The sequence below is a fragment of the Nerophis lumbriciformis genome, linkage group LG28, assembly GCF_033978685.3.
Source record: "Nerophis lumbriciformis linkage group LG28, RoL_Nlum_v2.1, whole genome shotgun sequence".
In the NCBI taxonomy this organism is placed as follows: domain Eukaryota; kingdom Metazoa; phylum Chordata; class Actinopteri; order Syngnathiformes; family Syngnathidae; genus Nerophis; species Nerophis lumbriciformis.
Window position 1 is genome coordinate 36,105,529 of NC_084575.2, and position 26,036 is coordinate 36,131,564.

The 26,036-nt window shown below is 39.2% G+C and overlaps 1 protein-coding gene across 1 annotated transcript; it reads left to right on the top strand.

Annotated features, from left to right (window-relative positions):
- The first annotated feature begins 3,436 nt into the window (after positions 1-3,436).
- On the top strand, positions 3,437-25,399 carry dnajc27 (DnaJ (Hsp40) homolog, subfamily C, member 27). Its single transcript, XM_061923504.1, has 8 exons — positions 3,437-3,564; positions 5,355-5,449; positions 9,252-9,334; positions 9,401-9,470; positions 9,585-9,749; positions 9,817-9,939; positions 13,249-13,409; positions 24,804-25,399. The coding sequence occupies exons 2-8, from the start codon at positions 5,363-5,365 to the stop codon at positions 24,934-24,936; spliced, it is 822 nt and encodes a 273-aa protein (XP_061779488.1). The 5' UTR covers positions 3,437-3,564; positions 5,355-5,362; the 3' UTR covers positions 24,937-25,399.
- Positions 25,400-26,036: the final 637 nt, after the last annotated feature.

A 26,036-nucleotide genomic window follows, 5' to 3' on the forward strand; every position in this document is an offset into this window, starting at 1 on the left:
TGTGAAAATCAGTGGTATTCAGTGAGGTAAAATGAAATAAATGCGCTGACAGTTCATTGCTCCTGCCAAATGAATTGCACTGATCACCACTCCAAGATGGCGGCCCCGCGTCTCGTCAGCGCCAGTGGGCAGTAGCGCTCCATGCTGCGTACCCTTACAACATGTCGTGTCAATTAAGCCCTGAAGAAGACAAGCGGATATGACGTCATGTGCTAAATGTGTTGCTTTTCTGACATCAATCAATCAATCAATCAATTCCTTTATTGTCATAATAACACTTAAGTCATACATGAACAATGACATGGACTTGTTTCTCCAGCATTGTCCACACCTTTTAAGTCAGGACTTTCTAAAACCTTCATTCTAGCCTGATTTAGCCATTCCTTTACCACTTTTGAGGTGTGTTTGGGGTCATTGTCCTGTTGGAACACCCAACTGTGCCCAGGACCCAACCTCCGGGCTGATGATTTTAGCTTGTCCTGAACAATTTGGAGCTAATCCTCCTTTTTCATTGTCCCATTTAAAGCAGCAGTTCCATTGGCAGCAAAACAGGCCCAGAGCACCATGCTTGGCGGTAGGGATGGTTGTTGGAATAATTGTTTGTAAGTTATCACAAAAGAAACGTTGTATTATGAATGCTGTCTTTCGAGGCCTAACAAGAGGAAGAAGGCTCGTGAAACGCCACTGTGATTTCAACACGGACAGATGGCAGGATCTGCTCAGCTTCCAGAGGAACTCTCTTTGAAATGTTAAACGAACTCTCTTTGAAGTATTTCACAAACTCTCTTCCAACTATTTGGTAACTGAAGTCAACGCTATTTACGACCCGCTGCCCTCTTGAAGTCGCTGTGGTCAGGAGACGGGAGGGGTTATCCATTGTCCTCCAACACCTGCCCCAGCTGGATCCAGGAAGAGCCCAAGCCCGAGAAATCCTCTTCTTGGACTTCAAAGCGACCGAAAACAATCACTCTTTTACACACTTACCATTCCTGCTGTGACATATGTTGGTGCGTGAACATGGAACATCTGAATTAAAAGAGGAGACGGAAACCTTCTTCGTCAGAGCGTGGTGCAGGACTGTGCAGAGAGTGCAGTGGCCATGTCTCTCCTCAATATTGAGTCCAAATTTAATTCTGTCTGTTTGATTCCTTGCCTTTTGTCTTGTTTAACAGATGTCCTGTGTTTGAACGTGACAATGGTGTTCTTGGGATTAAAGGAGTGTTCAAAAATTGAAGCAGAAGCTTGTGGATGGCTACCAAAAGCGCCTTATTGCAGGTAAACTTGCCAAGGGACATGTAAGCAAATATTAACATTGCTGTATGTATACTTTTCACCCTCACATTTTCAGTAGAGCCATAATAAATTCATAAAAGAAGCAAACTTTATGAATGTTTAATACATTGAGCTGGATGGATAAAAACATCCATGATGTTGGTGTTCTTATGATGATTCACAATTGGCAAAAAAGAACCATACCTAAAATTGGCAGATGAGATTCTTCCTTTAGTGATGAAGATGACGTGCAGTAAAGTGTCCTCAGCCATATTTAGACAAATGTATGCATTTAGAGAAAACAATGACCAAAACCTTAGATTAGAGTACAGGAACACTTTCCCACTACTGTGTATTGAATTACATCAATAGTTTACAAAACGGCTTATTTTCTGGCGCATTTAAAAATAAATACAAAGTGTCAAGACAGAATAAACTCTCTGCTGCTGCAGCAACAGAGATACAGTCTATAAGATATATAGATATCTAATGTATTCATACATTGTTTATGTAGGATATATATATATAACCTAATCAATTTAAAAATAGCTGACTGTTTTTTTCCCCCTTCTCTGGGATTATATTCCCAGTTTGATCTCGGACGTCTGGTCACTTATAGCAGGCCCGGCCCTAACCAATCTGGCGCCCTAGGCAAGATTTTAGGTGGCGCCCCTCCCCACATCGGCAGTGAAGTGTATATACTCACAAGAACCCGAATAGCTTTGTCTTTGACCTTTTTTTTTTTTTTACTTACAACTATACCTAATATATAAAGGGGTGGAAAAGTGACTATTACCTGCAGGGCAAACATTAGCTAACCAGAAGGCAATAACAATGTAAACAAAAAACACCTGCTTAAAAGATCTAATACAAACATTTATATGCACGTACAACACTTAGAACTTTTAGCATATCAGTATGTGGAATTAAATTATCGAATGGATTAAGTAAAGAAGTTAAAAATTGTACTGATATGATCCAGTTTAAGAGGTTGTTCAAAATAATAGTGCTTACAGAGTACAAAGAAGAAGAATTATGAGAATTACTTTCAACCTTATTGAAAATAAGATATTCTTCATCTCAGTATGTTAATAATGACTGAATTAATTAATTAATTACATATTACAAAACTGTTGTGTACTAATTCATAGATATTATTTTATTATATAAAAAGGTCAGTAAATGATTCTATATATTTGTAAACGCTTTGAAGTGGGAAAGGGGTAGGATTAAATAAGCTTTGCTTCTTCCTACTCCTTTTCGGGCATGATGTAAAATGAAATGATGTGAAATTGTGTGATGTATTATGATGTAAGTGTGTTCATGTTCCAAATAAACTAAAAAAAGAAAGAAATGTCCCTGAGGAATGTAAGGTGGGAGTACTGTAATTACCTAACGTTACATTATTATTTTCCATAACAATTTAGCCCCCTCCACAATATTAACCCGACGTTAAAACAGAACTAGCTATTTATTGATTAGCAATTGCCGAGTCATGTAACATTAGCTTAATGCTAAAAAGCCAGCTACTATCACATTCTGTAACAGACAAATAATTTCATGTAGGCTAACGTTACCTACCTGCTACTTCTGTCTTTTCTCGTTTCTCCTCCTCTTCTTTTCTCTTTTTTCTACCCTGGGCACCTGACAGTTTTGGCATCTTGTGTTGATTTTTTGATGTGGTGACGTCCAAAAAGAGTCACGATACAGGAAGGGGGGGCGTAATGTTGTAACAAATAATATTTCTATTAAATAGGCTTTACTTTGCATTTTAATTAACGTGGGATTATTTTTTTGTATTTAGAAATAATAGTACCAACTTTTTTTTTTTTTTTCTCCAACATTTGTGGCACTGGCGTGGCGCGGCGCCCTTAGCATTTGCCTATACGGCCTATGCCGTATAGGCATGCTATAAGTTATAGCATATAAGAATATTCTATTACTGTTAAGCAAACTATGAATAATAAAACATGTGTCCTTTATCATAGCTACACGTATGACAAAAAAAGCGTGTGAAAATCAGTGGTATTCAGTGAGGTAAGATGAAATAAATGCGCTGACAGTTCATTGCTCCTGCCAAATGAATTGCACTGATCACCACTCCAAGATGGCGGCCCCGCGTCTCGTCAGCGCCAGTAGGCAGTAGCGCTCCATGCTGCGTACCCTTACAACATGTCGTGTCAATTAAGCCCTGAAGAAGACAAGCGGATATGACGTCATGTGCCAGGAGCGGAAGTAGATTGTCATATCCTGCATCAACGTCAGCGGCTGGCTAGGCTACGATGCTAGCATGTTTGTATTCTTATGTCTTTGACATGTTTACATGCTCGCTACTTTCTCTATTCTTCTGTCTTTGACATGTTTACATGCTCGCTACTTTCTCTATTCTTCTGTCTTTGACATGTTTATATGCTCGCTACTTTCTCTATTCTTCTGTCTTTGACATGTTTACATGCTCGCTACTTTCTCTATTCTTCTGTCTTTGACATGTTTATATGCTCGCTACTTTCTCTATTATTCTGTCTTTGACATGTTTATATGCTCGCTACTTTCTCTATTCTTGTGTCTTTGACATGTTTACATGCTCGCTACTTTCTCTTCTAATGACAAGCAATTAGTGCATTATATCCATGGCTCGTGCTAAGTGCTAAGCCGTTTAATGACGTGTTAGCTGCCCTGCTGTGTGTGTGTGTGTGTGTGTGTGTGTGTGTGTGTGTGTGTGTGTGTGTGTGTGTGTGTGTGTGGTCCACTTTAATCACACATCGTCAGTGTTGTATGACTAAATCACACATCGTCAGTGTTGTAGGACTAAATCACACATCGTCAGTGTTGTAGGACTAAATCACACATCGTCAGTGTTGTAGGACTAAATCACACATTGTCAGTGTTGTATGACTAAATCACACATTGTCAGTGTTGTAGGACTAAATCACACATTGTCAGTGTTGTAGGACTAAATCACACATCGTCAGTGTTGTAGGACTAAATCACACATCGTCAGTGTTGTAGGACTAAATCACACATAGTCAGTGTTGTATGACTAAATCACACATCGTCAGTGTTGTAGGACTAAATCACACATTGTCAGTGTTGTAGGACTAAATCACACATCGTCAGTGTTGTAGGACTAAATCACACATCGTCAGTGTTGTATGACTAAATCACACATCGTCAGTGTTGTAGGACTAAATCACACATCGTCAGTGTTGTAGGACTAAATCACACATTGTCAGTGTTGTAGGACTAAATCACACATCGTCAGTGTTGTAGGACTAAATCACACATTGTCAGTGTTGTAGGACTAAATCACACATCGTCAGTGTTGTATGACTAAATCACACATCGTCAGTGTTGTAGGACTAAATCACACATCGTCAGTGTTGTAGGACTAAATCACACATCGTCAGTGTTGTAGGACTAAATCACACATCGTCAGTGTTGTAGGACTAAATCACACATCGTCAGTGTTGTATGACTAAATCACACATCGTCAGTGTTGTATGACTAAATCACACATTGTCAGTGTTGTATGACTAAATCACACATCGTCAGTGTTGTATGACTAAATCACACATCGTCAGTGTTGTAGGACTAAATCACACATCGTCATTGTTGTAGGACTAAATCACACATCGTCATTGTTGTATGACTAAATCACACATCGTCAGTGTTGTAGGACTAAATCACACATTGTCAGTGTTGTATGACTAAATCACACATCGTCAGTGTTGTAGGACTAAATCACACATTGTCAGTGTTGTATGACTAAATCACACATTGTCAGTGTTGTATGGCTAAATCACACATTGTCAGTGTTGTATGACTAAATCACACATTGTCAGTGTTGTATGACTAAATCACACATTGTCAGTGTTGTATGACTAAATCACACATTGTCAGTGTTGTAGGACTAAATCACACATTGTCAGTGTTGTATGACTAAATCACACATTGTCAGTGTTGTATGACTAAATCACATATCATCAGTGTTGTATGACTAAATCACACATCGTCAGTGTTGTATGACTAAATCACACATCGTCATTGTTGTATGACTAAATCACACATTGTCATTGTTGTAGGACTAAAGATGGAAACTAATGTGCCGAAGAGACGAGATAACAAGAAAGCTCTCCGGGTGAAGGTAATAAGCCTCGGGAATGCCGAAGTTGGTAAGGTAAGTTCAACACAAGTGGAGGTTTGGTAAATGTTAATAATATCATTGAATGAATATGTAGTCTGTTAGAGTAACAGCAAAGCATCTTATGTCACTTTCAGCTTTGTCATAATGTCTTAAATGTGTGTGATGGCTTGCAGAAATGAATTACAGCAAAGGTCTTAATTGATAAACACATGACAGCCTTTTTTTGATTGATTGATTGAGACTTTTATTAGTAGATTACACAGTACAGTACATATTCCGTACAATTGACCACTAAATGGTAACACCCCAATAAGTTTTTCAACTTGTTTAAGTCGTGGTCCACTTAAATTGATTCATGGCACAAATATATACTATCATCATAATACAGTCATCACACAAGTTAATCATCAGAGTATATACATTGAATTATTTACATTATTTACAATCCGGGGGGTGGGATGAGGAGGGTTTAGTTGATATCAGCACTTCAGTCATCAACAATTGCATCATCAGAGAAATGGACATTGAAACAGTGTTGGACTGACTTAGGATATGTACAGCAAGTAGTGGACATAGAGAGAGAGATCAGAAAGCATAAGAACAAGTATATACATTTGATTATTTACAATCCGAGGAGGTGGGATGTGGAAGGGGGAGGGTGTTAGTTTAGGGTTGAAGTTGCCTGGAGGTGTTCTTTTAGTGCAATTTTGAAGGAGGATAGAGATGCCCTTTCTTTTACACCTATTGGGAGTGCATTCCATATTGATGTGGCATAGAAGGAGAATGAGTTAAGACCTTTGTTAGATGGGAATCTGGGTTTAACGTGGTTAGTGGAGCTCCCCCTGGTGTTGTGGTTATGGCGGTCATTTACGTTAAGGAAGTAGTTTGACATGTACTTCGGTATCAGGGAGGTGTAGCGGATTTTATAGACCAGGCTCAGTGCAAGTTGTTTTACTCTGTCCTCCACCCTGAGCCAGCCCACTTTGGAGAAGTGGGTAGGAGTGAGGTGTGATCTGGGGTGGAGGTCTAGAAGTAATCTGACTAGCTTGTTCTGGGATGTTTGGAGTCTAGATTTGAGGGTTTTGGAGATGTTAGGGTACCAGGAGGTGCATTCTTAATTATTATTGAATGAGAGTTCCCGCTAGAATCCTCATGGTGCTTTTGTTGACCAGAGAGGAGATTCTATAGAGAAATCTCGTTCGTTGGTTGACCTTTTTGATTACCTTGGTTGCCATTTTATCACAGGAAAGATAAGCCTCTAGAATGGAACCTAGGTAAGTGACCTCATCTTTCCTGGTTATAACAATGTCAGTTTCAGGTTTGTCATAATGTCTTAAATGTGTGTGATGGCTTGCAGAAATGAATTACAGCAAATGTCTTAATCAATAACCCTTTTGATAAACACATGACAGCCTCCCATGTCATTAAATAAAAAGAGTACAGTCAATGTTCCCTCTGAACGCAAACACTCCCCGAGCATTGAATTGATTGATTGATTGAAACTTGTATTAGTAGATTGTACAGCACAGTACATACTCCGTACAATTGACCACTAAATGGTAACACCCCAATACGTTTTTACACTTGTTTAAGTCGGGGTACACGTAAATCAATTCATGGTAATGGAGCACAGGTGGTCATACCTGCATCACACCTGACTTAATAACAAGTTCAATGTTTTATTGTAATAATCAAATTATACTGACAATATGACCTTGTAAAAAGAGCTCAGCAGCGCATGCACTTTTTGCGTTGGATGAAAAGAGCACAGCATTGTAAAGAGACACTATAACAAGACCAACAGCATCTCCGTCTGGACTGGACCTGCAGTGCCTCACACTGGAAGTCTCTCCAGAGAGTGGTGAGGACGGCGGAACAGATCATCAGGACTCCTCTTCCTCCTATCCGGAAAATAGCAAAAAGTCGCTGCCTGACCAGGGCTCATAAAATCAGTAGAGACTCCTCCCACCCCCACCAAGGGCTGTTTTCACTGCTGGACTCTAGAAAGAGGTTCTGCAGCCTCCGTAGCAGAACCTCCAGGTTCTTTAACAGCTTCTTCTCTCAGGCCATAAGACTCTTGAACGCATCATAATAATCCCCTCAATTCCCCACAAAATGGATTAACTGGCTGGACTATAAAGACAATATAACATACATCCGTAAACGTGGATGCATATGCAAAAGTGCAATATATTTATCTGTTCAGTAACCTATTTATTTATTTATTGCTCTTTTATCCTGCACTACAACCAGATAATGCAACTACATTTTGTTCTTATCTGTACTGTAAAGTTTACATTTGAAAGACAATAAAAGGAAGTCAAAGTCTAGTCTAAGTCAAATGACAGCAGTCATTTTCATGGGATTATTTTATAATATGAGTGGTTTGGCCCACTTACAATGAAAATAACACATCTTGTTTTTCATGAGCTAAATTATAGTATTTTATGGCTTGGTGGCTGTCCTGCTTTGGAATTAATTTGTACCCCTTTCAGAGATTACATTTAGTTCCCCTTAAAATGTTCATGTTGCTCAATGAGATGTAAGCATGGGATACAGTGTACATTCCTGGAAGTTTCTGTTTGTAAAACATATATTTTTATGAACATTTATGTAATTTAGTAGCAACATTTCATGATTACTATCCATGAATTTACATTCTTAAGAAATGACAGTAAAATAAGCACACATCTTATTGAGGGGTCATAGTTAACGACCGAGCATTTACACTTTGTGTGACGTTGGAGTTGTGTGTGTGTGTGTGTGTGTGTGAAAGAGCCAGTGGCTGCTGTTGATATGACAGATGACAAATAGTTGGTTTTGGTTTGATTTATGACCAGTTTTATGACCAGGGACGGCGTGGCGAAGTTGGTAGAGTGGCCGTGCCAGCAATCGGAGGGTTGCTGGTTACTGGGGTTCAATCCCCACCTAATACCATCCTAGTCACGTCCGTTGTGTCCTTGGGCAAGACACTTCACCCCTTGCTCCTGATGGCTGCTGGTTAGCGCCTTGCATGGCAGCTCCCGCCATCAGTGTGTGAATGTGGAAATACTGTCAAAGCGCTTTGAGTACCTTGAAGGTAGAAAAGTGCTATATAAGTATAACCCATTTTCAAGATATCCAATTTTTTTTTTGCTAATGTTTTGGTGTGGTTACAGCGGAATATAAACAGTTTTGCTCAATAAGTGATCGATGGAGTTCCTCTTAAAAGCGTCAGGACAGATGTTACAATAATTGAACAGTGTTGACGAAGATTGTTTTGTCTGTTCGGGCCGCTTGTCACCTGTCACTCAGTTGCATTGCAAAATCCTACAGAATAAATAGTTATGTGTTTATTTAGTTTAGAGCTCATACTGGATTTTATTTTGTGCGTGGCAAAAACTTGCTGGGTTCTGAGGATGCGTCAAGGGGAACGTTGGGTACAGGTATGACCATTATGATAAAACATAATATACCTGTACTAGTTTTCCATACATATTCAATACCGCCTATCCCCATAAGGGTCGCGGGTAGGCTGGTGCCTACTCCAGCTGATTTCGGGTACACCCTACACAATTTGCAGTATAGAATTCCTAAACTTAAGAACTAAAGAACCAGACAATTTAATATCTAAAGTATAACAAGTATTAGCATAGGTTACTTTATACTAACTATTAGACAAAAACATGCATGAGGGCTGTGTGGGGTATCTTAAACAACATTAAACAATGCTTAAATTGTTGTTTGATAGCGCTTATTGTGACCTTGAAGTAGTCATCCTGCAGAAGTCGTTTGGATGCTGAAAATAGACACTGAATGGATTTGGACATAACCATTGACTTATTTCTCCCTGCAGAGTTGCATCATAAAACGATACTGTGAGAAGAGGTTTGTTCCCAAATATTTGGCCACTATTGGAATTGACTATGGAGTCACCAAGTAAGTGTGTTCACAATTGGTTTTGTATTTGTAATGTCATCTTATTAAGATGTCTGTTGTCGTCAGGGTGCAGGTTCGCGACAGAGAAATCAAAGTGAACATCTTTGACATGGCCGGCCATCCTTTCTTCTATGAAGTGAGTCTCCAGAAGCCCCCCCTCCCCCTGACACCCTTGATTGACCAGCTGAGATGCTCCAGATTTCAGTTAGGCTTGAAGTGCTTTGCAATCAGTCAATCTCTTGTTCTGCAGGTGCGCAATGAGTTCTACAAAGACAGTCAGGGTGTGCTGCTTGTGTATGACGTGGGTCTCCGGGACAGTTTTGATGCTCTGGACAGCTGGCTGGGCGAGATGAAACAGGAAATGGGCTCTCAAGCCAACATGGACTGTATTGTGTTCATGGTCTGCGCCAACAAGGTCTGACTTGCTTTGATTACAGCGGATGTCAAATCACTTCCTGACTTGGACTGACTTGTCTCTTCAGGTGGACTTGATGAAACGGAGAGTCGTGGACGAAGGAGAGGGCCGCCTGTGGGCGGAGTCTCGGGGGTTTCATTACTTTGAGACGTCGGCACAAAGTGGGGAGGGTATCAACGAGATGTTCCAGGTGGGTGAGCACACAGGACTGTTACCTGAGTGTGTGTGTATATAGATCAGTCAGGGTGTCCCCTCGATTGCCACTATGTACGTGGCTAGGGGCGTGGTCAATATGACACCATCATATATATGACATGATCATTTTGATTTGCAATGATGCATATATTTTTCTTTAAAATGGCTAAACAAATGTTTTGTTTATATTCAAACACAAATATTAGTGTTATTAGTTATCAATAAAACTTTTAGTAATATTAATGTTAATGTTTTTTTCTCATATCAGAATTAAAATCACAATCAGCTTTAAAACAAGGAATTTGACTTGGTAGACTGTGCTCTCTTTGTTCAATGCAGTTTCAATGGTTGCTTATTGTAAAAGGTAGCTATTTTCTGTCCTCCCTGAATGTTGCAATTTAGTTTGCCTAATATGTAAACAGTCCTTTGAGTTATATTTGAAAAAAATAACTGTCTTGTTGATATTCTTCACAATGAAGTCACTTTAAAACTAACCACACTAAAGAAAGTACATTATTTATACATATGAAGTGCACATACATGTAGTAATCAAGTTAGATTAATAATATCATTCGTAATAAACTGAAAAAGCAATACAATTTTGCAGGATGGACCAGCTCATAGACAAGCTAACTCAAATTAGCATGGCCAATCGCAGGGCACAGATGGACAATCATTCACACCAACATTCATATTTATGGACAATTTGCAGTCTCCATGTAACCCAACATGCATATTTTGGAATGTGGGATGAAACTGGAGTGCCTGGATACCATGAATTGATTTACGTGGACCCCGATTTAAACAAGTTGAAAAACTTATTGGGGTGTTGCCATTTAGTGGTCAATTGTACGGAATATGTACTGTACTGTGCAATCTACTAATAAAAGTTTCAATTAATCAATCAATGGACAAAACCCACACATGTGCACCCTCCACACAGCGATGTCCAAGCGGAGGTTTGAAGATGCACATGGCCTAAAGTTAGACGTTATTTTCGGTAGTAATGTCAAAAGATTTCGAGTAGTTTACACTGGCTTGAACAAGAAATGCATTAATTATCTTAAAATGTCAACTGGTTTAGGTGCGAGACCAGCTGCTGACACACTATTTTTTTCTTCCAAAATAAAGAAATGAGGAACGTTTTTAAGATATTTGAGGTGTTTTTCAAACTTATAGCCAATGATAAGTAAATAATAGACCATATATCATGGGTGCTCATTACATCGATCGCGAGCTACCGGTCGATCTCGGAGGGTGTGTCAGTCGATCACCAACCAGGCATTAAAAAAATAGTCCTAAAAATGAGCGATCATAAATCTTCACTATGACGTCACTTTCGTCACTTGATTGACATTCACGGCACCCGAGGGTCTTCTGAGATGACGCTGGCTGCTGCCAGCTCATTAAAATTACCGACTGGAAGGCGAGAAACACTTTATTTCAACAGACTCTGGCGCCGTACCTGTCGTCAAAACTCCAAAGACCGACTGCACAGTTGCACAGTTGCGCTAACAAAACGAGTCTCAGAAAGCTGGCGTGCACAAGCTAGCAAGCTACGGAGTTTGCCGACAATGTATTTCTTGTAAAGTGTATACAAAGGAGTACGGAAGCTGGACACAGGGGCGCTGCTAGGGATTTTGGGCCCCATGAAAATAATCTTTACAGGGCCCCCAACACAGTGTCATTATTTTTTCTGTATTATAATTTCATCATCATTAGGGGCCTCTCTGGGCCCCCCTCCATCATGGGCCCCTAGAATCCGTCTCCTTTACCCCCCCTTTTCGGCGGCCCTGGCTGGACAAATAAGATGCCAAAAACCAACCACTTTTATGTGGTATTGGACAGAAAGGAGGACTTTTTTCTCCTCCATTCGAAAATGCGGACGTTTTTAGCACTACTGTCTGATTCTAATCAATGCAAAAGTCATCAGAATCAGGTAATACACCAACTTATATTCTTGTCTTCATGAAAGAAAGGAATCTATATGTGTTAAACATGCTTGTATTATCTTTAAACACCTTAACTTGTTAACAATATTAACTATATGTGTTAAACATGCTTGCATTATCTTTAAACACCTTTAACTTATTAACAATATTAACTATATGTGTTAAACATGCTTGTATTATCATTAAACAGCTTTAACTTGTTAACAATATTAACTATATGTGTTAAACATGCTTGTATTATCTTTAAACACCTTTAACTTATTAATAATATTAACTATATGTATTAAACATGCTTGTATTATCATTAAACACCTTTAACTTGTTAACAATATTAACTATATGTATTAAACATGCTTGCATTATCTTTAAACACCTTTAACTTGTTAACAATATTAACTATATGTATTAAACATACTTGTATTATCATTAAACACCTTTAATTTATTAACTATATGTATTAAACATTCTTGTATTATCATTAAACACCTTTAATTTATTAACAATATTAACTATGTGTTAAACATGATTGTATTATCATTAAACACCTTTAATTTATTAACAATATTATCTATATGTGTTAAACATGCTTGCATTATCATTAAACACCTTTAACTTACTAACAAAAACATATATTTCATAAATAAGTAAATATAAATTATATATATGAATGAGGTAGATCCCCACGACTTGATCAATTGAAAAGTAGCTCGCCTGCAGAAAAAGTGTGATCACCCCTGCCATATATGGTATATCCATTCTTACAATATATTACTTAAATTTGTTTTCATGTTTCATTTCATTGAGAAAGAAAAAACTTATTTTTAAGATGTGGCGGCAGTAATCTTGCCGTGGTGTTGCGCCACAATTGTTTACTTGTAGGGGAAATAATCAAAAATGACAATTCTAAACTGTATGTGTTATGTTTTTTCCCTTGTAATTCTCTCTCCACTAATACATCATCCCCTTAATTCACACTGCTGGTTATGACAGGCAGTGAGGTTTCACAAAGTGTGAAGGCTGCCAGAAAGCCAGCAAAAGAAGACGTAGCCATGTCACACTGGCCTATCCAGTCTGCTACACACGTGTCAAAACGCCAAGCTGGCAGTATAACACAAGCAGTTTGTACCCAAAATGAATTCTATGTCAATTATTTAGATACACTTTGGCTGCAATAAGATAATGTTGACCAAAAAGTAGAGTAGTAGGTGAGAGTCGGATAATCGTGCATTAGCCAAAGTCTTATAGAAGGCTGAATTAATTGTGATTTGGAATTTGCCATAATCGCCCAGACCTACATGGCACTGAAGCAGAATTCCTACTGAGTCTGTGTGTGGTGTGTTTGTGGTGTGCAGGCCTTCTTCTCTTCCATCACTGACATGTGTGAGAACGGTGGGAAGCGTCCTGTGGCAGAAGTTAGCGTTGGCTTCACCAAAGAGCAAGCAGACACTATCCGGCGTATCAGAAACAGTAAAGACTCTTGGGATATGCTAGGTGTCAAACCTGGTGCCACACGGTGAGTTCACTGTCTGGGGTCAAACGTCTTTATGTCATTATATAGGTGCAATATTCTTCTGTAAGAGATGTTACAGGTGTATTCAAATGTAAGTCACTATTATGCAACTTAGTGTTAAATATATGCACCTCTTGGGGGGACTAGACCGGTTAGATGTCTTCCCCATCTAACTAAAATGTGTTACATTGTTTCATGTTCTGAGGTTTCATGGTTACAAATGCATGCCCATGAATAATTGACTATTGTAATGTATTGTGGACAATACTATATCTATATCTAAACTCATATGCCTCACCTCCACATTTGTATTGGTGACACCTCAAGTTAAACTCCTTTGCACTTTCCTCTTCCTCCTTTATTAATGATCCTGATAGTAATATTAATAGTACATTTATAAAACATTTATCATTGTACTCAAATGTTGTAATCAAACTATTATACAAAACCTAAAAGCAGTGAAGTTGTCACGTTGTGTAAATTGTAAATAAAAAGAATACAACTAGGGCTGCAGCTAACGATTATTTTTCTATCGATTAATCTATAGATTATTTTTTCGATTAATCGGTTAATCTATAGATTATTTTTTTCGATTAATCTATAGATTATTTTTCCTTTTACCGATTATTTTTTTTATTTAAAATGAAGAGGAAAAAATAAATGTAGGCCAGTTTTTTCAAAAGGCATGGCTTTTATTTACAAAAAAAAAAGTATGGCCACTCAGTCAACATTGACAACAACATGACAAAATATTCTGTAACAATGTAAACATTTAAAACTTTTAACATTTAACAAAATTAAAAGTAGCTTATTTGCTTTTTAATATGCAAATATAAAAGTAAACATCCAGTGCAAATCTTAATATTCTGGAATAGTATAAGCATTTAAAAAGTAAAAGTATTGCTTATTTTGCTTTAAAATGTGCAAAAATAAAGATAAACATCCAATACAAAAAAGTGCAAAACGGAAATATTCTGTAACAAGTGTAAACATTTCAACAAAAGTAAAAGTATTGCTTATTTTGCTTTAAAATGTGCAAAAATAAAGCTAAACATCCAATACAAAAAAGTGTACAGTGTAAACATTTCAACAAAAGTAAAAGTATTGCTTATTTTGCTTAATTACACAACAATGATAGTATGATTAAAGTGAAAGTTAATTGTTTGTTTGTAAATAGTATATGTAACTGTTAATGTTGTAAAAGGTATTTGCACAACTAATTAACGTTAGCGTTTGTGACACGTCTTGTGCCGTGGGGTTCTTTCAGGACCGACAGACTGAACGCCAGACGGCTTTGCCAGGTTTACAATCTTTTAATTTTACACAAAGTCTTTTCTCTACCAACTCTTTTCTCTTTCTTTCCTCGCTTTTCAGCTCCTCTTCCTCGCTCGCTCGTCGTCCCCTGTCTCTTGCGGCGTCGCTCCCGGCGCGCCCCGCCTCGCCGCTCGCTCGCCGCCGCCGCCTCTCCACAGCGTTAAAGAGGAGCGCGTCTTTGTAAACACTGAACAGGCACGCCAAACGCGCCTCTCAGAGCAAACGGTGCTTTAGTTTATGAATTTACAACGCAGATACAAATGACACATTCATGTTTTTGTGTAATAATGACAACGTATACGCACGCGGACGATTGACTTGTTGATGGTGATGGCAAGAACGCTGTCGGGGGTTTTCTTTTCAAATGTTCGTTCATAGCCGTTGTGCTGCTATGATAGGCCATTTCCGCTCGACACAGTGTGCATACAACAACATTATTAGGCCGTTTATTGAAATACTCCGACACTTTTGACGACTTTTGGCGTGCTTTTTTCCCCTCGCTCGCATCGTCTGCTTTGCGCTCCGCCATGACAGTAGTGTGACGTAAATATGCGACGCGCCGACGCACAAAAACGGCGTCGACGTATTTACGTAACCGATGACGTCGACTACGTCGACGCGTCGTTTCAGCCTTAAATACAACAAATCCTTTTCAACTTATATTCAATTGAATAGACTGCAAAGACAAGATATTTCATGTTCACACTGAGAAACTTTATGTTTTGCAAATATTAGCTCATTTGGAATTTGATGCCTGCAACATGTTTCAAAAAAGCTGGCACAAGTGGCAAAAAAGAGTGAGAAAGTTGCAGAATGCTCATCAAAGACTTATTTGAAACATCCCACAGGTGAACAGGCTAATTGGGAACAGGTGGGTGCCATGATTGGGTATAAAAGCAGCTTCCATGAAACAACATTTCTCAAGCAGCTATTGCAAGGAATTTAGGGATTTCACCGTCTATGCTCCGTAATATCAAAAGGTTCAGAGAATCTGGAGAAATCACTGCACGTAAGCAGCAAGGCCCGTGACTTTCGACCCCTCAGGCGGTACTGCATCAAAAAGCCACATCAGTGTGTAAAGGATATCACCACATGGGCTCAGGAACACTTCAGAAAACCACTGTCAGTAACTACAGTTGGTCGCTACATCTGTAAGTGCAAGTTAAAACTCTACTATGCAAAGTGAAAGACATTTTTCAACAACACCCAGAAACGCCGCCGTATTTGCTGGGCCCGAGCTCATCTAAGATGGACTGATGCAAAGTGGAAAAGTGTTCTGTGCTCATTTCATTTCAAATTGTTTTTGGAAACTGTGGACGTTGTGGTCTCTGGACCAAAGAGGAAAAGAACCTTCCGGACTATTCTCGGGTGAAAGTGTAAAAGGCAGCATGTGTGATGGTATGGGGGTGTATTAGTGCCCAAGATATGGGTAACTTACACATCTGTGAAGGCACCATTAATGCTGAAAGGTACATACAGCTTTTGGAGCAACATATGTTGCCATTCAAGCAACGTTATCATGGACACCCCTGCTTATTTCAGCAAGACAATGCCAAGCCACGTGTTACAGCGTGGCTTCATAGTAAAAGAGTGTGGGTACTAGACTGGCCTGCCTGTAGTCCAGACATTGAATGTGTGTGGTGCAATATGAAGGCTAAAATACCACAACGGAGACCCCCGGACTGCTGAACAACTTAAGCTGTACATCAAGCAAGAATGGGAAATAATTCCACTTCAAAAATGTGTCTCCTCAGTTCCTAAACCTTTACTAAATGTTGTTAAAAGGAAAGGCCATGTAACACACTGGTAAAAATGCCTTTTGTGCAATGTGTTGCTGCCATTAAATTCTAACTTTAAGATTATCTGCAAAAAAAAAATTAATTTCCCAGTGTGAACATGAAATATCTTGTCTTTGCAGTCTATTCAATTGAATATAAGTTGAAAAAGATTTGTTGTATTCTCTTTTTATTTACCATTTACACAACCTGACAACTTCACTGCTTTTGTACATAAATTAAACATACTTACAATAATCAAACAAGTCAAATCGCACAGCATGCTCACTCACTCTACTGTATTCTTGAATGTTATAAACATCCATCCATCCATTTTCTACCGCTTGTCCCTTTTGGGGTAGCGGGGGGTGCTGGAGCCTATCTCAGCTGCATTCGGGCGGAAGGTGGTGTACACCCTGAACAAGTCGCCACCTTATCACAGGGCCAACACAGATAGACAAACAACATTCACACACTAGGGACCATTTAGTGTTGCCAATCAACCTATCCCCAGGTGCATGTCTTTGGAGGTGGGAGGGGCCTATCCCCAGGTGCATGTCTTTGGAGGTGGGAGGGGCCTATCCCCAGGTGCATGTCTTTGGAGGTGGGAGGGGCCTATCCCCAGGTGCATGTCTTTAAACATGTGTCATTCAATTACTTTGATTGCTACTATATCATAAATGATATCCAGGCAATGCAGAATTTAGCGATGGTGCAATGATATCAACTCACGCAAATACCTATCCCCATCAATTATGAGCAACCTCACAACTTTGTCCCATCACTTGCACATTTTAAATAAGTGTAAATGTTGCCAATCTAATTTGACTTTTAGTAGCGAGAACATTTCTACAGCAACTCTGTCAATCAGTTGCATTGCACTTAGATGTCCTCACTACCTTGTTTACAATGTAGACGCGGACATATGCAGGAATGTCTCATTTACCAACAAAAATCCCAGCTGAAAGACTTCATTCAACAGTTGTTCAATGTTTTTTATGCAGGCGCCTGTAAACTATGTTCAGTGAGTTTTCAACTGCAAAATATTTACGGAAAATTGCTGCAACTCGTGGTTATTATTTTCATAGATATGGCCTTCAGCCATGAAAACCAGGGCAAGAGAATACAACTGTAGAACATTGGAGGTTGCCACATTCCTCCAATGACTTCAAGTTACAGAAAATGTCACAAGGTTACACTTACACAATTCAACATACCAAAAGGGAATAAGAAGTTGATATAATTTTTTCTATACAGCCCCAGAAGTACTTTCAGGATTCCTTTCATATGGAACAAGCGTGGTACATACAGGTAAAAGCCAGTAAATTAGAATATTTTGAAAAACTTGATTTATTTCAGTAATTGCATTCAAAAGGTGTAACTTGTACATTATATTTATTCATTGCACACAGACTGATGCATTCAAATGTTTATTTCATTTAATTTTGATGATTTGAAGTGGCAACAAATGAAAATCCAAAATTCCGTGTGTCACAAAATTAGAATATTACTTAAGGCTAATACAAAAAAGGGATTTTTAGAAATGTTGGCCAACTGAAAAGTATGAAAATGAAAAATATGAGCATGTACAATACTCAATACTTGGTTGGAGCTCCTTTTGTCTCAATTACTGCGTTAATGCGGCGTGGCATGGAGTCGATGAGTTTCTGGCACTGCTCAGGTGTTATGAGAGCCCAGGTTGCTCTGATAGTGGCCTTCAACTCTTCTGCGTTTTTGGGTCTAGCATTCTGCATCTTCCTTTTCACAATACCCCACAGATTTTCTATGGGGCTAAGGTCAGGGGAGTTGGCGGGCCAATTTAGAACAGAAATACCATGGTCCGTAAACCAGGCACGGGTAGATTTTGCGCTGTGTGCAGGCGCCAAGTCCTGTTGGAACTTGAAATCTCCATCTCCATAGAGCAGGTCAGCAGAAGGAAGCATGAAGTGCTCTAAAACTTGCTGGTAGACGGCTGCGTTGACCCTGGATCTCAGGAAACAGAGTGGACCGACACCAGCAGATGACATGGCACCCCAAACCATCACTGATGGTGGAAACTTTACACTAGACTTCAGGCAACGTAGATCCTGTGCCTCTCCTGTCTTCCTCCAGACTCTGGGACCTCGATTTCCAAAGGAAATGCAAAATTTGCATGGTTGGGTGATGGTTTGGGGTGCCATGTCATCTGCTGGTGTCGGTCTACTCTGTTTCCTGAGATCCAGGGTCAACGCAGCCGTCTACCAGCAAGTTTTAGAGCACTTCATGCTTCCTGCTGCTGACCTGCTCTATGGAGATGGAGATTTCAAGTTCCAACAGGACTTGGCGCCTGCACACAGCGCAAAATCTACCCGTGCCTGGTTTACGGACCATGGTATTTCTGTTCTAAATTGGCCCGCCAACTCCCCTGACCTTAGCCCCATAGAAAATCTGTGGGGTATTGTGAAAAGGAAGATGCAGAATGCCAGACCCAAAAACGCAGAAGAGTTGAAGGCCACTATCAGAGCAACCTGGGCTCTCATAACACCTGAGCAGTGCCAGAAACTCATCGACTCCATGCCACGCCGCATTAACGCAGTAATTGAGGCAAAAGGAGCTCCAACCAAGTATTGAGTATTGTACATGCTCATATTTTTCATTTTCATACTTTTCAGTTGGCCAACATTTCTAAAAATCCCTTTTTTGTATTAGCCTTAAGTAATATTCTAATTTTGTGACACACGGAATTTTGGATTTTCATTTGTTGCCACTTCAAATCATCAAAATTAAATGAAATAAACATTTGAATGCATCAGTCTGTGTGCAATGAATAAATATAATGTACAAGTTACACCTTTTGAATGCAATTACTGAAATAAATCAAGTTTTTCAAAATATTCTAATTTACTGGCTTTTACCTGTATAATAGGGTTTCAATAAACAAACTCATTTTGTTTATCTTGTTTGCACGATGACATAATCAATCTTTGTCTATTCTATCACGGTCTTGGCTACAGATTGTATCAACTTTGAATTACTTTGTTGCTTCATTTTTAATTTGTGTGATCGCCACAATAATTAGCTTGTTTTTTTTTCCAGTATATACTGTAACGGACATGTCAAAGGTTTTTTTTTTTTTTTAATACTGAGGCAGTGATGCTGAGTTATTGAAACACCAAGTTTAAGTCACTCCCAAAACTTTTGGCCACGACAGTACAAAAGGTTGGGCCCCAATGTCTGAAACCTTAGAGCAGCAAAACAACTCACTAGTGTTTGTTTGCTTTGGACCCGCATCCGCTCAGAGACATTCTTGGTAGGAGTGTCATGTTCGTGGCACAATCTAAGATCATTTCTTGATGCTGTCTGCAATTTAACATCAGCATGGCCAATAATCTGTGGCAGTTCTACAGCTGACATTAGGTACAACAAGAGCTTGTGACAAGCCACCAAGATACCTTGTTTGGGGTGAACCGGAAAAGCAATACATTTACACAAAACAAAGAAAAGAAAAGAAAAGCCCCCCTCCCCCCATGTACGTGAGGCACACAGTTTTTGACCAATAGTCTCATTACCCCTGATTTCCAAAAGATGCGGAACGGCAGCCGCCACAGAATGGCACCGCCATCTGTTGTTTGGCAATCACCACCGCCGCTCTGTTGTGGCACCACCGTGCAGCACAGACTTTTACCATATCTCACTAATCTCATGATAGTCACATGATAACGTAAACACTGAAATAAACATCTCCAGCTTTGTAGTCTATCAGTAACATTGACTTGACTTTTACTTGACTTCTGAAAAAGACCACAGTTTTGTTTTGCAGAACGACAACTTAATCATTTTTTTGTAGCAAGCAACAAGACAACGAAAACTTCAACCTTGGCAAGCGTTGTACACACACACACACACACACACACACACACACACACACACACACACACACACCCTTGCCCCCACACACTCACAAACATTTTATTCAACTTCTACAAACCACTTCCTGCTTTCCCGTGCCCTTTATCAGCAGCTATTTGACACAGGCTATATGCTTCTTGAATTTTGGACCTCCAGAAATCCGCACGTCCTCATTTATTTGCGTCAACGAGGTGAAATTGTGTCTGAAAACCTTTGACAAGTTGACTTAATGTCCGTTCCCGCCATTAGCACATTTTAAAGTGTAAAATACGATCTGCCTTGAAGTCCAACTGTTTTATTTTGAAAGTACATCTGTCAATACGTGGACTATGGGTTGTTTTGTTTTCCTGGAATGCAAAGGAAAGTTGGCGCGGGCAAGGCGTGAATGTAAGTACATATTTTATTTTAAACACTAACAGACTACAAAAAAGGAAACAAAAGGCGCGCACAATGGCGGAGAACAAACTTGACTAATGAAACAAAACTTGCACATAGGCAGAAACTATGAACAATAAACAAAAACTTACTTGGCATAGAACTATGGTAGCATGAAGACAAACAGAGGTAGCAGGGGTGTCAGAAGTAGCATGGTATGATAGGATAGATAATGTCACCAGGCCGATCAGCAGAAACAGACAGTCTTAAATAGCAGTGACATGATTGGTGACAGGTGTGCGAGTGCAAAGCGTGAGACAGGTGCGTGACATGACAGGTGAAAACTAATGGGTTGCTATGGTGACAAAACAAACAAGAGTGCACAAAGAGTCCAAAAACAAAACCGAACATGACTAAAACAAAAACCTAATCAACACACATGACAACATCGGTTAATTTATTTTGTGTTTGTGCTTGACTTCCTTTTCCAACACAAGCAGATTTGAGCTAAACTGAAGGGATTTGTTGCGGCCGCTGGCAAATATAGAAGCTCTGCCTATATTTAGCGGAATGATGCGGAACGTCACCATGATTTTGTTGAAAACAGACACATTGACTTGAATGAAAAGGCAAAGAGTCCCCCACTATGGCTGTGACATTCCGCTGCCGTTTTGCATCTTGTGGAAATGAGTGGTGAGAGAGTGTGCACGGACTTCACATGCCAGTGTGAAAACACACAAAATGAACTATTTGAGAAGTCGGACTAATTTAATTCATGGAAATGTAATTTAATTTTATGTATGTATGTATGTAATTTAATGTAATTTAATTCATGGAAATGTAGTCATTGTTTCTTCATAGTCTAATGTGGTCATCAAAGTAAGTCTTCAACAGTACATTTAATCAATTTGACATCATTTTGTATCACACATTGTGACCATTTAGCAACTTCATGATGGACAGCAGGGCTATTTTAACTACATTGATTTTGGGGCTCAGGGCTGGGGGGTCAGACTTATCCCTTCACTATTATTTTAAGTTTGTCCATTCCTGAGAACCAGCGTCCTCTGCAGTGGACATATGAGTTTTGCCTATGTTATCAGTTATGTATTTTGTAAAACCAAACAGCTCTGTTTGTACAACAGGAACACTCTGCACTTTCTAAGCAAAAAACATATTTAAAAATAATTTGTGTATGACAGCACTCTGGTGTTTTTAGGAATGTTAGTATCTTCCAAGATTTTTGAAGTGAACTCGATGGTGTCATTCCTGGGCCTACATTTGGTTAGTTCAGTGACCAATCGTCTTCCTGTTGTCCTGGAATTTTCCCGTCATGTGACCTTTTTTTTTTTTTAGGCGTCTTTCTGTTTTTCATATTTTTTTCCTCTCCTAAAACAAAAGAATCCTCTTGCATATTTCCAGCAAGCTGTAGCGGCACAGCATCAAGTCAACTTGGCTGCTGCAACATCCTGCAGTCTGTAAAAAGTAATGCCTTCAAAATGTTCCATTCTTTCCCCCAGGAAAATTCAAACATGTTTAAATCCCAACTAACCACTTAATGTCATACAGTGTGTCCTGGGCAAAACTTCACACTTTAATGGCTTGTTAATGTTTAAAGGCCTTTCGTGTGATGTGTGTAAGTTGAAGCTGGAGATCTAACATGTAGAGATTATTTTATTGTGTGAATTTATTTTATTTATTTATTTTGGCATGGAGTGAGCACAAGTGAAAGTTAGGATTATAGAAAGGGATTTTTTTTTCTTCCATGTTTTGTCATAACCTTTGCTTTTGCGTAAAGGTCCTGGGTTTTTGAAATGCAGAAGCTCTTAATTAAGCATTAGTGTGTGAACTGGAGCTAAAAACAAGGTTTATAGCAGGGGTAGGCAACCTATGGCTCTCGAGCCAGATGTGGCTCTTTTGATGACTGCATCTGGCTCTCAGATAAATCTTAGTTGACATTGGTAATCACAGTGTTAAAAATAATGTTCAAAATATAAAACATTTTCGTGCATTTCAATTAGGGATGTCCCGATCCAGGTTTTTGCACTTCCGATCCGATACCGATATTGTTTTTGCATTTCCGATCCGATACCGACCGATACCGATACTGGCCTATCCGAGCATGTATTAAAGTTTAAAGTTATTTAGCCTACTTAGTTGTCAGAATCATGTTGAAAAGGGTTTTAGTACTCTTGATAACAACTAGCCAGCTGAATTAGGGGAGTTTGAATAATACACAATGGTTGGTAACAAGAAACTGACCTGTTTATTCAAGGATAAACACAAAATAGACAAAATTATGCATGACAAACAGAAATGGCATCATTGAACTAGGGCTGGGCGATATGGCCTTTTTTTAATATTGCAATATTTTAAGGCCATATTGCGATACACAATATATACGCAAAATATATATATATATAATATATTTTGCCTTAGCCTTGAATGAACACTTGATGCATATAATCACAGCAGTATGATGATTCTATGTGTTTTGATTGATTGATTGATTGAGACTTTTATTAGTAGGTTGCACAGTGAAGTACATATTCTGTACAATTGACCACTAAATGGTAACACCCCAATAAGTTTTTCAACTTGTTTAAGTCGGGGTCCACTTAAATTGATTCATGATACAGATATATACTATCAGATATATACTATCATCATAATACAGTCATCACACAAGATAATCACATTGAATTATTTACATTATTTATAATCCAGGGTGTGGAGGGGGGCGCTGGATGTAAGTGTCAAAAAGACAGCCAAAAGAGTTTGATATGAGAATAAATCTAAAGTTAAAATATAGGGTAGAAATGCACCCATTTGCAGGAAATGTAGTCTTGATTTTCAAAATGTTCTTTCAAGGCTTGCATGTCTACATTAAATCATTCTTCTTCATACTGCATTAATATATGCTACTTTTAAACTTTCATGCAGAGAAGGAAATCACAACTAAAAAAATTACAAATTTTTTCATACGGTGTTGATGTGGACATTTTTGCCTCGGCATTTTGATGGTGTGGACATGTGGCACCAAATGGAGATAAGCGTCTCGACAGACGTCACAATATTTGAACAATGATGACGAAAACTGTTTTCTCTGTCGTGTCCGTGTGTCGAAAATTGTTATGCGCTTATTTTTTTATTTGATTTTGTGCGTGGCATAGATTTGCCGTGCGCAGAGGACGCTTGAGCAGGCGCGCACCTTAGCGGCTGCGCTAGCATCACAGCTAACGTTAGCCATGCCGCTACCTCGCTCTCTGCTGGGAGAGGACGTATACGTATGTGACGTATGACGTGACAGTATGTGACGTGTGTAAGAAGGTGCGCTCGCTGTCTGTGAGAGGGAGACACAGGAAAGAGTGAGAAGAGCCTGTCGTGTAATGCCAGCAGCTAAAAGCAACTGCGTGAGAATTGTGGATGTGTTGAAGGTGTGCTGGAAAATGCGGAACGGAAATTAGGGAGCAGCAGAAAAGTGGAATGTATTATTTAAATAGGTGCGTTGGAAAACACGGACCGGAGTTTTTTTTAAAACTGGATCTAGATCGGCATTTTCCCATGCCTTGCCGATACGCAATTTTTGGCAAATATCGGCAGCCGATCCGATCCAAATATCGGATCGGGACATACCTAATTTCAATGCATCCATCCGTTTTCTACCGCACCTGTTGAAGAAGTCGTATTAATGGTAAGAAGTATTTTATTTATTATTGGTTAGCTTCATAATAATAATGTTATTAAAAAGAATAAGAGACTTATTATACTCTAAAAATGTTGGTCTTACTTAAAAATGCACGCATTTAGTTGTATTCAGTGTTAAAAAATATTATATGGCTCTCACGGAAATACATTTTAAGATATTTGGCTTTCATGGCTCTCTAGGCTAAAAAAGTTCCTGACCCCTGGTTTATAGTCTAATGCAGCCCATAATGTATTTTTTGGTAACCCTTGTAACATGTTATATGTAATAGTATACTGAAGTGTCTAGCAATGTGTTGGGGTTTTTCTTACGCTAATGTTGTTCTATTTGTGTTTTTAGGGAGGAGGTCAACAAGGCCTACAGAAAACTGGCAGTACTTCTCCACCCAGACAAATGTGTGGCCCCTGGAAGCGAGGACGCTTTCAAGGCAGTGGTGAATGCACGCACCTCCCTGCTGAAGAATATCAAATAACACAGGTACACCTGATGCATCATGGCTGACATTTATTTATTTATTTATTTATTAGTACTTTTCACTATTGAAACTTTTTTGTGCCAATTGACACTCTGCCAAGCAGATATACCAAGTGTGTGAGCGCTCGTGCATGTGTGTATACAAGAGCTTACGTTTATCATTCAATTGATCTTCAATACAGTTGTTAAGAGCATAGAGTGCTCAGACTCTTTTCTCTCTTCACGGTGTTTACGTGAGCATGTTGTCAACAAAGCAGAAGATCAGACTCACAAGTTACAGTAGTATTAAAGATAACTGAACTAAAGTAAATATGCGACATTTATGTGAAATCATTTGTATGGGATACTTTTGGAGGTGAAATGTGCTACCTCTCAATACAGTATGTTTCAATTGCCAATGAAATGCAAACGTGTCGGTTTCTTGTGCTAATCATGCATATTTGTATTAAAATGTCCCCTTACTTTGAGTGTTGTCTTTTAACATGTCGGTAATGAAATTCCAATGACACCCCCCCTACACATTTCTTTTACATATAAGATGTCCGGGTCCACTGGTGTGGAAATTGATGTTCTGTGTACCACACACACACACACACACACACACACAGCAGGCCTAGACAGGAGGAGGACAGAGTGTAGGTACACAGAACATCAGAGGGTCAAATGTGCGAGAAAATGAGAGCAGACAGTGTTGACAAACAATGTTGCAACCTTGTGTGGGAACCGCAGGTGCAGAAACACAAAAGAAGAATCCCTGTGGGATTCAGAAACTGGCAGAGAAATTTTCCGTGCAACGTTCATATTGTTGTTACTCAGCCAGCGTTTGTAGGTCTGATGGACCCGTTGCATTTTTTTTTTCAAGGCAGTGGTGAATGCACACACCTCCCTGCTGAAGAATATCAAATAACACAGGTACACCTCTTCCCTTACGCTTCATAATTTGCCACCTCAGTAGAATGCATGTCTACCTCTGGCACAGTCACTAAAGACAAATCATTATGTGAATTATGTATGTGTGCAGGACTTTTCCAGCCTGGCGCTGCTTAGTTCTAGCTTAACTGACTCCTCACACGGGCTCACTGTGCAGGACTTTTCCAG

Coding starts and splice junctions, on each gene's coding strand:
- dnajc27 (XM_061923504.1), top strand. CDS start 5,363: ATGGAAACTAATGTGCCGAAGAGACGAGATAACAAGAAAGCTCTCCGG. Junction 5,450..9,251: donor GGAATGCCGAAGTTGGTAAG/GTAAGTTCAACA, acceptor TTCTCCCTGCAG/AGTTGCATCATAAAACGATA. Junction 9,335..9,400: donor ATTGACTATGGAGTCACCAA/GTAAGTGTGTTC, acceptor TGTTGTCGTCAG/GGTGCAGGTTCGCGACAGAG.